We start from the raw sequence: 12,500 nt of genomic DNA, 5'->3' as shown, positions 1-12,500 counted from the left end.
ATTACCCGCGTTCCTGTGGACGAGGCCTGAGACGTAAATATTAATATTCCTCAGCGCGGCGTTACCGTCTCCACTAACGTAGGAACGCCCGCGTAACGACAGAGAAGAAGAAGAAGACGGTGTCTGAGGCCTGTTACAGTAAAACACGTCCCTCCAAACGTTGCGTGAGGAATAAAATACCTTTGACGCGTTTGTCGGAGCTGAAGATGAAGAGGAAACTCAGTGAACCCAAACGTTCACGTGTCTCCGCTGTCACGGGAACCTCAGCGCGGACAGTACGTCAGCGTTGCCATGGCGGCGGCGGCGGCGGCGGCGGCGGCGATGCGTCGACCCTCTGCTGATGTTTCTGTTTGTCTCATTGTTCTGTTGTTTTTGTCACTTTGCTTTGAATTTGCTTTGTTTGCATCAGAAACATGAAAGCGACAGACGGACGCGACGAGGACGCGGCGCCCGCTCATCCTCAGCTCACGGGGAAAAGCGTTTAAATATAAAGCACGCCGCTTTTTTTCGCCGTGTTTTGTTTTTGTCATACGACACACGAGCTTTTCACAAGCCGGGACTTTAAGGACGTCACCGTTACGCTGCAGACTGAGACGATTACAGAGGAAATGATAATCCAGGAGATTCGCTAACAGCAGGACGTGGCTAACAGTGGTTAGCTCGGGGCAGCACGTTGAAGGCATTCAAAGGTCTTTTTTAACCACTAATGCTGCTGAAAATAACAGCAAACCTCTGCAGCAGCATGAGAAGAGTCCCTACACACACAACAAAGCGTCATCAGCGTAGTTAGTGAAGCCAGAGTTTATTAAAGAGTGTTTTAAAGACTTACCTACTGGCCCCTGTACCAGCTCCTCTCATAGTAAAGTCCATTACAGTGGAAGGAGCCCATTGGTGCTTTGTTGTGTGTGTAGGGACTCTTCTCATGTGTGTGTGTGTGTGTGTGTGTCTGTGTGTGTGTGTGTGTGTGTGTGTGTGTAGGGACTCTTCTCATGCTGCTGCAGAGGTTTGCTGTTATTTTCAGCAGCATTAGTGGTTAAAAAAGACCTTTGAATGCCTTCACCGTGCTGCCCCGAGCTAACCACTGTTAGCCACGTCCGGCTGTTAGCATCTCTCCTGGATTTCTACCTTAATAGTTGTTACAGAAAAAACTGTCTCCATGTTTTTATTGGATGTGTTTTATTTTGGCGGGACTCCACTGTAACGACAGCAGCCGTAAACATCACGCTCGTGTCTGCAGCCGCATCAGCCTCAGATTAAGGGTCTGAAAATACGAATTTTTAGACCCAAAATACGACTTTTAGTTTAAAAAACTACGACTTTTAGTTTAAAAAACTACGACTTTTAGTTTAAAGAGCTTCGTTCGTTCCTGTAAAAGATCTGGATTCAGTTCTGAACGAGTTAAACACGACTTTTGTTCTTTAAATGAGTTTTAAACGCTTCTTTAGTCAAAGTGACAGATTCAAGCGGCTGAAGTTCTCATTGGTGCGTAACGTTGATGAGCGCTCGCTCCCGTGGAAGCCCCGCCTACCTGGCGTTTGCACCTTTTACTTTTCAAAGCACCAGCAGACGAACACACGGAGCGGTCGCAGGTGCAGCAGCTGATCTGTTGTGTGGTAAACAGGAAGTGAATCCTAGCATTATTAAATGACTTCCTGTCTGTGGTCGGGGGGAAGTTGTTAACGCTGGCGTCTTGTGTTCAGCCGCGGACGGTGGCGGGGTTCAGAGGGACGGTGCGCTACGCTTCAGTCAACGCTCATAAAAACAAGGTGTGTTCACTAACGTTATATCATTCTTTATAATTTACATTATTATTATTTTGTGAAATGATAAAACGGATAACCATGATATCGTAACAACCTGCTTTTGTCCCACCCCCTCCAGGAAATGGGTCGCCATGACGACCTGTGGTCGCTGTTCTACATGTTGGTGGAGTTCGCCGTTGGACAGTTGCCATGGCGAAAGATCAAAGACAAGGTCGGCTTCATTTCTTTATGAATGAGGACATGAATCAACATGAGCACACGTTCAGATGCACAGACAACAATCGAACAACAACATAAAATAACAACAAACAATAATAAACAAACACAAACAGCTCCGATCAAACGACGCAGAGTCACAGGAAGTCTTCTGTGTTGTGTTTCTACTGTTCTGATATTTAAGGTTGAACATGTAGAACGATCAGAGCAACTCCATCTAGAGTCTCCAGATCGTCGTCTCAACAACAAAAAAGAAGTCCAGCAGTGGGGTTGCCAGGTTGGTCAGACCCGGCCCAGTAGCTCCAGGAGAGCGGAGTCTGTTTGAGCCTGTTTGAACCCGTCCCCTCCAGAAAACCACAGCATCAAAACAAGGATTAGAGGAGTTTGACTGACAGTTAGCGTTAGCCGTTAGCGTTAGCCGTTGCAGCTAAGTGCAGATGAAAGTGATGTTAGCATCCAGGAGCAGCGTAGCCATGTGGGCGTGCGTCTGAATGGCGTTCCTCTCCTTTCTCTCAGTCCATGGAGTGAATGCTCGGCCTATAGTGACTCTGGTTGTTGCCCGTCTCCGCTCACTCAGCTGCTGGGACAAAGAACGCCCCCTTCACTGAGGCTCCCAAGCAGCTGCACCATTGGCTAACTCCATTTCACCCAGTGCCAGCCTACAGTAGCTGCACCCAACAACAGGCAACCCTGGCAACCAGCAACGCCCAACGCTATTGGCTGCTGCCATGGAAACACAACGGGACAGGAAGTCAAACATTTACACGAGGCTGTTCTCGGACCCTCTCACTAAAGTCCTGAAGTGCTGAGTTTGCTGCTCCTTCTGATTGGAACCAAACCTCCTGAAGCTTCAGGTCGATGCAGACGTGTGGAAGTGAGGAGGGGGGTAGGATGTGAACTTTGGGACGGACACGGTCGGAGGCCAGATGGTGCTCACAGCGCAGGATTTAGCAGCTAGAGCGACATTCATCACAGAGACCCTGGTACTGCTGGAGGTGGACACACGTGGGCGTCAGATGATAAGACGATAATGTGTCAGATTGTTTGGAGAACAGTTGAAAATCCCCCTCATTTAAAGTGAGCTGATTGTTTTTACGTGGATCTGCATCAACGGTGTCTTTTGTGTCTTTGCAGGAACAAGTGGGTCAGATTAAAGAGCGCTACGACCATCGGATGCTGCTCAAACACATGCCTTCAGAGTTCAACATCTTCCTGGACCACGTCCTGGCCCTGGACTACTACACCAAACCGGACTACCAGGTACGACCGGCGTCATGGTTCTGTGACAGTCGTCTTTGTTCTTCCCCACAGCTCAGACTGTAAACGCCGTGTTTCCATTGGTTGAACTGTTTTTTCCTCTAACTGTTGCTAATAGCAACTGTTACCATGGCGCCCTGACTGTGGTCCGCTTTGTTCCAGCTGCTGATGTCGGTGTTCGAGAACAGCATGAAGGAGCGGATCATCACGGAGAACGAGCCGTTCGATTGGGAGAAGGGAGGAGGTGATGTCACGCTGTCGACCAGTGCCTCCACCCAACCACAGCACAACACCCGGCCCACCGCCGCCATGGTGGGGTAAGAGCCATCTCCATCCACACTGAGACGCTGAGACGCTGAGACGCTGAGGCGGGGGAGACACGTGTTTGCAGCACAGAGCTGAACTTTACTTCAGGTTATTTAAAACAGGACAGTTGTTAATAAACTCTCACGGTAATTAACGTTTGTTAAATACAACAAAACAGAAGCAAACACAACCAGAGCACGAGGTTAGAAAGACGTCCTAAAATACACAAAAGCAAGGAACGGTCAGAACCAAGCCCCGCCCACAGCGTCCTGTCTGGTCCAATCAGGAAGCTGGGTCAGCGTCAGTTCTCTGAGTGTCCACTAGGGGCAGGTTTCATGTTAAACACGTTTACACAGCATCATTAAACCTGTTTAAGGACAAAAGAACATTCTAGTCTGTGTGTTTAGATCAGATCTCCATGACAACACTGAGGGGGAGGGGCTAGTTTTTATTTGATTGGAGGTTAAAGTTTATGAATAATTAGGGGCGTGGCCTCTTGAGTGACAGCTAGCCTCTGGCCCTCACTTCTCCTCGGAGGTAAACGTCAGCCAGATGGACGTACGCCCCTCCCCCCAACGTCACATACATGCCCTTATTTGGTCAGAGGAAATGAGGCGGAGTCAAAGTCTGACAAGATGGAGACTTTGACTTTGTTCCCAACAGACGCTCAGTTCTGGTTCACACTCACCGGCATGAGGCTGCCGAGCTTAACACAGTGAAAAAGTAATGTCAGCTACGCTAACAGTGCTAAGCTAGCTCACGTTAGACGCCTCTATCACAGCAGCTGTCACCCGTACAGTCCGTCTGGTGTGAAGTCAAGAGGAGCGTTTACCAAAATACCGTATCTGTAAATAGATAAATATCGGACTCTCTGTCGACAGAGCCATCGTGACGCCGGTTCCTGGAGACCTCCAGCGAGAGAACACCGACGACGTTCTGCAGGACGAACATCTCAGTGATCAGGAGAACGCCCCCCCGGCCCCGCCCAGCCGGCCCCCCGGCGAGACGGGCGTCCCCAACGCCGGGGAGCCCGGAGAGGCCTGGGAAGACACAGACTTCAACCGCAACAGACTCAGGATCAGCCTGAACAAGGTTTGGACTGTTTCAGGACAGAAGTGTTAAACTTAAGTTCAGGTTGTGCCGCTAAAGCGTTTATACCCAGAGAGTTTAAATAGCTTCTGAAAAACATCACTTCCTGTCCTTGTCCAGGGCGCTCAGGAGGAGGAGGCGAGTCGGGGGGCGTGTCCAGTGTCGCCGGTTCGAGGTGGAGTCCCAGAGTCGCCGACGGGTCAAGGTCGGTCCTTGCGGTACCGCCGGGTCAACAGCCCTGAATCTGACCGTCTGTCTGCTGCTGAGGGCCGGGCCGACGCCTATGGACAGAGGTGATCCGACTCAGAACGGACTTTCAGTTTAGCTCATCGAGATTTGACGGGACTAGAGTTTTCGACAGTCGACTCAGACGTGTGGGACATGATTTGGGCCTTTGTTGACTGGGAACTAGACTTTGGTTTCGATTGCCTTGAGGCTTGAGCCTGAAACAATCTTTGACAAGACTTTTGACTTCACGTGGACTTCCCCTCAAGGTGTCTAGACTTGATTTGGTCTTGTCTTAACTCGGACTTCCCTTTACTAACTTGACTTCCACTGGAGACTAAAGACTAAAGACTTGGACGATGAATCGGAACGAACTCTTTGGCGTCTTTAGCTTCAGTCGAGTCACGTTCTCCCGTGTCTTCATGACGGTTTGTGTCCTCCAGGTCCAGGATGGACATCCTCGGCTCTCCGTCTCGTCACGTCTATTCCTCCCAGCCGGCTCAGATGCTGTCCGTCGACCCCGGCTGCCGCGGTGACCGTCAGGTCAGCGGCCGTCAGGAGGTGTCGGTGGCGTCCGTCGACCAGGAGGCGCACAGCAACGCCTTCATCCGCTCCGTCCCGCTGGCCGAGGAGGAGGACTTTGATAGTAAAGAGTGGGTGATCATCGACAAAGAGGCAGAGCTGCGAGACTTCCAGCCAACCACGTCAGGAACCACTGACGAGGAGCCGGAGGAGCTCCGCCCCCTGGAGGAGCAGGAGGAGAGGAGGAGGCTCAGGGCCGCAGGTAGGAGCTTCTGTAAACACCTGAAATAAAGAGGTCTTTAGGGGTAAAGGTGAAAGGATTCAGGACCGGGGAAGGTATCGCTTACACTCCATTGTCCCCCTCACTCGCGAACAAGACCCTGAGGTACTTGAGCTCCCTCACTTGGGGTCAGGACTCCTTCCCTACCTAGGGTCGGCATCCGACGGTTTCCTGCTAAGCGACATCTTTTCTTTAGATCAAGCTTCAAAACAAATGTTTATCGACTTTCCAGCTCCTGTGACTCCGGGTAACACTTTGTTTCCCTGCAGGGGAGCTGGTGGTTCGTCCAAAGACCCACACCAGGGAGAGCAGCCGAGGGATGTTAACGCTGACAGAGGAGGAGGCGTCGAGGAGGAGCGGCGGGAGCCCCGCCCAGTCGCCCTGTCACTCGCTGCCGCCAGGACGCCCCCGCAGGAGAGAGTCAGACCCCACTGGACCTCAAAGACCGGTAAGAGAACCAGCCAGCCAATCAGAGGAGATGTTGGTGGACAGATGAGGAAGTGGACGGCTGCTGTACAGGTTCATTACTTCTGATGAATGTTGTGCCAGACGCTGTCACCAGGAGGCGCTCATCGGCAGCTGCTCCACCTCATTTATCTGTTGGTCAACATGCAGCTTAAAGGACGAGTCCAGCATCATCCGGGTTCAGCTCATCTCCAGATTTCAGTGTCGATGATTCGTACTTAAGGACAGAAGAGAGCGGCAGGCGGAGTGGGTTAAAGTTACACATGAATGCCGAGTTCACACTGCACGACTTTAGACTTTCAACATGACGACAGTTTTTGAGCTCCTGATTAAAAAGCTCCAGATCAGAAGCAGATGCAGCCGGAGCCCAGAGATCTACCAGGACAAATATGGAGACCTGCTGGGCAGCTACGGCCAATGAAAACGCAGTCTGCGCCTGTAACTTAACCGTCTCCTTTAGCTGTCTAAACTTAACTGTCACAGTCACAGTCAGTGTTAGATATCATATAAACCTGTTGAGGACCGTAAGTGTGTTTCCGGGTCAGAGCGTTGTCTGGAGTCCAGACGTCGTCCTCTCAGATTCCTCCTGGTGAAGATCTCGTGGTGCGGCCGGTCGGTCGTCACAGGAAGTCTCATCTCGATCTCACGGTTTTGAAGGTCGTGTGGTGTGAACTTGGCTTCGGTGAGCAGCCCCTCACCACTGTTGATCATGTGACACACAGTTCATCCGCTCTCTGCGTCACACGCACGTCCTTCTAAAGAGCAGAGCGTCTGGACTGGTGCTGGACTCGTCCTTTAACGGCGTCACAGTGACGTCAGGACGACAGACTCCTGCAGGTGATGACAGACTCCTGCAGGGGTCTGTCGTCACCTGCAGGGGTCTGTCGTCACCTGCAGGGGTCTGTCGTCACCTGCAGGGGTCTGTCGTCACCTGCAGGGGTCTGTCGTAACTTGCAGGGGTCTGTCGTCCTGCACACACATCATGTTTCCTGACCAATGTCTCAAACACAAAGTCGCTGTATATGAAATTCTCTGCCACGCTTCAGAGCAGCTGTGTTTCTGCTTCACACGCTGTCTTTGAGTCATCGTTGTGTTATTTCAGTTCTTCAGGACGTGTTCATGCTCAGGAAACACTCTGATACTGTTTCATATGACGTGACTCTGATGAGACACGGACCAGTCGCTTTATTCCAGTTTGATCACGTTTGGATCTTTTGTGTTTATCACAATTCAACAACAAGGTTTTACATGAAACAGGAAAAGCATCGGGAACAAACGCACAGAAAAGGAGAATAAAGCAAAGAGTGGGAAAATATATGAAAGGACATTTGAGTAAAAGATCCTTGGAAGCATTAATTTAAAGACGTGTAAAGGAAGTTAGAGTTCAGCACAGGAAGCTTCATCAAACACAAGAGTCTCAGTCTTGATTTAAAAGAGTTTCAGCAGATCTGCAGATTTCTGGGGATAAAAACTCTTTCCTCTCGTTCCTCACGCTGGTGCAGAGCCGTGGGCCCGATGCCGCTCTGCACCTGATGAAGTCTCAGATATGTTTGGATCCACCTTCAGGAAGTCCCGTTACGTCCGGACGGCGGCCTCTTCCAGCGCCGAGGTTCAGATTTTTCTGATTTCATTTAAATAAACAAATAAAAAGTCAGAGGAAATAACGACGACATGTAAAACGTCTTAATTCATACTCTGTCGGGTTTGACGACAAGAAAACAACTTTTAAAATGTTTAAAAGTTTCCTCAGTGAAGTTCTGATCCATCAGCGCTATGCTAGCATGCTAACATGCTAACATGCTAACATGCTGACATGCTGACAACAGCAGATGCATCATTTCAGAACTTATCATCAGGTTCAGCTTCTTTCTCTACTTTTCTCCAAGAAAGTTCCTTTTTGGTCTCGGTGTTTAGATTCCCGTCGCAGCGAACAAGTCGTATATAAAGAGACATCAGGGCCGCGCTCGTGTTCACGCTCGTGCCCGTGCTCGTGCCCGTGCTCGTGCTCACGCTCGTGCCCGTGCTCGTGCCCGTGCTCGTGCTCACGCTCGTGCTCGTGCTCACGCCCGTGCTTGTCCATGTGCATCCGTGCAACCGCACAAAAGCCCACCTCTCTCAGCCGGGCTGCGGCCGGCAAGCGTACGGTGCCTTGGCGGTCGCACTCACACTGGTGAAACGAACTACACTTTAGCGGTGCAGCGTGTTCGGCGCGGTAGGAATGGACAGTGTGAGTGCGACCTTATAGTGACGGTTTAAAGAAATCAATAACACTGATGAGAATTATCAGAAATGAACTCAGTTGATGGACTTTAGTGGAATCACAGTCAAAAAAGCAAAGATGATCTTTTACGAAGAGTTTTTATAGGGACGGACAAACAACTGTGAGGTCTCTGCATCGCATCATTCCTCTTTTAGAAAAGACTCTTAAATGGATCAGTGTCCCCACAAAGACCAAGTCAGGCCATCTCCTGGTTCTGGTCAGGTCCCCATGACCCCAGAGACCCCGGTCCTTTGGGTCAGGACTTCCCAACCTTCCCTGATACCATGTCCTTGACCTGGACACTGTGTTTATGCTGATGACAACCTGTTTTATCTTTTCTCAGATACATAATTATAATATAGAGACAGGAAATGATAAAGCTCTTTAAATCCACTCCCTCAGAGAGGAACAGGAGTCTGGAGTGACTCTTGTTCTGTGATGAGGCCGATGTGTCTGATGTTCTTGTCGGTGCTGATGGTTCCTTTCTTCCTCGACTGCCTGTGACACATTAAACTCCGCTGCTGCTGCTGCTGCTGGGTTCATCCGCATGTTCCCCTGGACCTTTGTTCCCTGGTCACACAAGCCTCCACTGGTTTCATTCAGGGGTCAGAGGTCAGGGTCAGGGGGTAGTGTCAGGGTCTACAGAGGCCTGTTTTCTGGGGAATTCGGCACTGACTGTGGAAAAAATCAACACATCGGGGAACATAGGACCTGGGGAACATAGGACCTGGGGAACATAGGACCCTGGGAACATGGGACCTGGGGAACATGGGACCTGGGGAACATGGGACCCTGGGAGCATGGGACCTGGGGAACATAGGACCTGGGGAACATGGGACCTGGGGAACATAGGACCTGGGGAACACGGGACCTGGGGAACATAGGACCTGGGGAACACGGGACCTGGGGAACATAGGACCTGGGGAACATAGGACCTGGAACATAGGACCTGGGGAACACGGGACCTGGGGAACATGGGACCTGGGGAACATAGGACCTGGGGAACATGGGACCTGGGGAACATGGGACCTGGGGAACATGGGACCTGGGGAACATGGGACCTGGGGAACATGGGACCCTGGGAGCATGGGACCTGGGGAACATAGGACCTGGGGAACATAGGACCTGGGGAACACGGGACCTGGGGAACATAGGACCTGGGGAACATAGGACCTGGAACATAGGACCTGGGGAACACGGGACCTGGGGAACATGGGACCTGGGGAACATAGGACCTGGGGAACATAGGACCTGGGGAACATGGGACCTGGGGAACATGGGAACATGGGACCTGGTGAACATAGGACCTGGGGAACATGGGAACATGGGACCTGGTGAACATAGGACCTGGAACATAGGACCTGGGGAACACGGGACCTGGGGAACATGGGACCTGGGGAACATGGGACCTGGGGAACACGGGACCTGGGGAACATGGGACCTGGGGAACATGGGACCTGGGGAACATGGGAACATGGGACCTGGTGAACATAGGACCTGGGGAACATGGGACCTGGGGAACATGGGAACATGGGACCTGGTGAACATAGGACCTGGAACATAGGACCTGGGGAACACGGGACCTGGGGAACATGGGACCTGGGGAACATGGGACCTGGGGAACATAGGACCTGGGGAACATGGGACCTGGGGAACATAGGACCTGGGGAACATGGGACCCTGGGGAACATGGGACCCTGGGAACATGGGACCTGGGGAACATAGGACCTGGGGAACATAGGACCAGGGGAACATAGGACCTGGGGAACATGGGACCTGGGGAACATAGGACCTGGGGAACATAGGACCTGGGGAACATAGTACTCGGGGAACATGGGACCTGGGGAACATGGGACCTGGGGAACATAGGACCCGGGGAACATGGGACCTGGGGAACATAGGACCCGGGGAACACGGGTACTTCCCCCAAATCTTTTCCATCTCTTTGCTTTTTCATCACTTTTATTTTATTCTGAAGGAGTGAATGGGGGAAAACAGCACTTCCTGCAGGATTCAAGCTGTGTCGCAGTGATGTTGATGATGTTTTCATCTTCTGTTGTTCTGCTCTGTTCACACACACACACACACACACACACACACACACACACACACACACACACACACACACACACACACATACACACACACACACACACTAATGAACCTCCATATTTGACTGGTCTGCACCAAACGAGTTCTGTTCGGTGCAGATGTTCGGGGACAGTTGGAGGTCGGGGTGGTGCATGGACGGGTGTGTGAAGGGTCTTTCATGCAGGAGACAACCGCAGCCAGCGTTCATGTGCACACGTGACACTGGACATACAAAACAAATGTTTCAGAGACGTCCAGTATTGACGTTGTTGTTGTCTGGGACACACCACAGATGAGTGAATGGCGGCTGGGATGTGAACGATGTGTCGGAGCGCTGCGCTTCATTTTGCACCTTTTTAAACTGTTTGTTTTTTCTGTGCTGAAAAACTAAGAAACATCCACTTTAGAGACGTGTGTCTGACAGTGTCCCCCTCCAGCGCTCGGACCCCCGGGGGAAAAACACTGCAACCGGTCTCTCAATCATAACACGATGCTGTCTGGGAATAGCGTGCGTGGGCTCATGGGAGTTGTAGTCTTTACTGCAGATGAGATTCTTAGAAATAATGTTTACAGACCAGTGAATGTATTAAGTTTAGTGTTTATTAACGTTTATTTATTCTTTATGATTACATTGTAATGAACTAGCTGCAGTGTTTTCTCTTTGTTGTGCTAACCAGTGTAGCATGAAGCATGGGGGAATTAGCAAGCTAGCTAACGTTAGTTGTTATAAATATAAAAACGTAAAGCTTCATCCTCACACTCTTGTCACAGCGTAGAAAACACATTTGTTCAGATTATTTTCTGTAACTAGTGTGGCATGAAAGCATGGTGGAGTTAGCATGGTAACTGGCTAGCCGTCTATCTCCGGTACTGCCGGCAGCTCTCATCTAGGTGAACGTCTGCTAGCAGCGTCTGCTAGCAGTGTCTGCTAGCAGTGTCTGCTAGCAGCGGGAGGGACTCAGGGAGGTCTGTTAGCTAGCTAGCATGCTAACATTAGCATCAGATGAGTGGACTCATATAGCTGCTGTCTGTAGATGCTAACATGCGAACTTTAGCATCAGATGAGTGGACTCATAAAGGTGCTGTCTGTTGAAGTTACCTTGATGTTCCCCGGTCGCCTAATTTAATTTAGCATTTCGTTACGTTTAGGGTCAGGGTCAGGGTCAGCGGGTAGTGTCAGGGTCAGGGGGTAGTGTCAGGGTCAGGGTCAGGGTCAGGGGGTAGTGTCAGGGTCAGGGTCAGCGGGTAGTGTCAGGGTTAGGGTCAGGGGGTAGTGTTAGGGTCAGGGTTAGGGGGTAGTGTCAGGGTCAGGGTCAGGGTTAGGGGGTAGTGTCAGGGTCAGGGTTAGGGGGTAGTGTCAGGGTTAGGGGGTAGTGTTAGGGTTAGGGGGTAGTGTCAGGGTTAGGGGGTAGTGTCAGGGTCAGGGTTAGGGGGTAGTGTCAGGGTTAGGGGGTAGTGTTAGGGTTAGGGGGTAGTGTCAGGGTTAGGGGGTAGTGTCAGGGTCAGGGGGGTAGTGTCAGGGTCAGGGGGTAGTGTCAGGGTTAGGGGGTAGTGTCAGGGTTAGGGGGTAGTGTCAGGGTTAGGGGGTAGTGTCAGGGTCAGGGGGTAGGGTCAGGGTCAGGGTCAGGGGGTAGTGTTAGGGTCAGGGTCAGGGGGTAGTGTTAGGGTCAGGGTTAGGGGGTAGTGTCAGGGTCAGGGGGGTAGTGTCAGGGTCAGGGGGTAGTGTCAGGGTTAGGGGGTAGTGTCAGGGTTAGGGGGTAGTGTCAGGGTGAGGGTCAGGGTCAGGGTCAGGGTCTACAGAGGCCTAGTTGCCGGGGAATTCTGCACTAATTGTGGAAAAAATAACGGACCGGGGAACGTGTCGCCTCAGTCGCCCCCTGGTGGCTGCAGTCACATTTCATTACATAATGTGTGTGTGTGTGTGTGTGTGTGTGTGTGTGTGTGTGTGTGTGTGTGTGTGTGTGTGTGTGTGTGTGTGTGTGCGTGTGTGTCACAGCTGGTTTCATGCAAAAATAAACGTGGAATC

The 12,500-nt window shown here is 51.3% G+C and overlaps 1 protein-coding gene across 1 annotated transcript in view; it reads left to right on the top strand.

The window, feature by feature from the left end:
* ttbk1a (tau tubulin kinase 1a) overlaps positions 1-12,500 on the top strand; it is a gene marked incomplete at its 3' end in the record, with an annotated part of 35,109 nt that overhangs the window by 10,138 nt on the left and 12,471 nt on the right. The window contains exons 7-14 of the mRNA XM_083932602.1: positions 1,701-1,766; positions 1,882-1,974; positions 3,114-3,239; positions 3,399-3,553; positions 4,424-4,634; positions 4,752-4,924; positions 5,300-5,640; positions 5,928-6,106. Of these exons, the coding sequence (XP_083788728.1) occupies positions 1,701-1,766; positions 1,882-1,974; positions 3,114-3,239; positions 3,399-3,553; positions 4,424-4,634; positions 4,752-4,924; positions 5,300-5,640; positions 5,928-6,106 (1,344 nt within the window). The remainder of the gene's footprint in view (positions 1-1,700; positions 1,767-1,881; positions 1,975-3,113; positions 3,240-3,398; positions 3,554-4,423; positions 4,635-4,751; positions 4,925-5,299; positions 5,641-5,927; positions 6,107-12,500) is intronic.

Source organism: Echiichthys vipera (genome assembly GCF_963691815.1).
Source record: "Echiichthys vipera genome assembly, chromosome: 2".
Lineage (NCBI taxonomy): Eukaryota > Metazoa > Chordata > Actinopteri > Perciformes > Trachinidae > Echiichthys > Echiichthys vipera.
The sequence above is the reverse complement of the archived record's forward strand: the minus strand, read 5'-3'. Positions and strand labels throughout refer to the sequence as shown.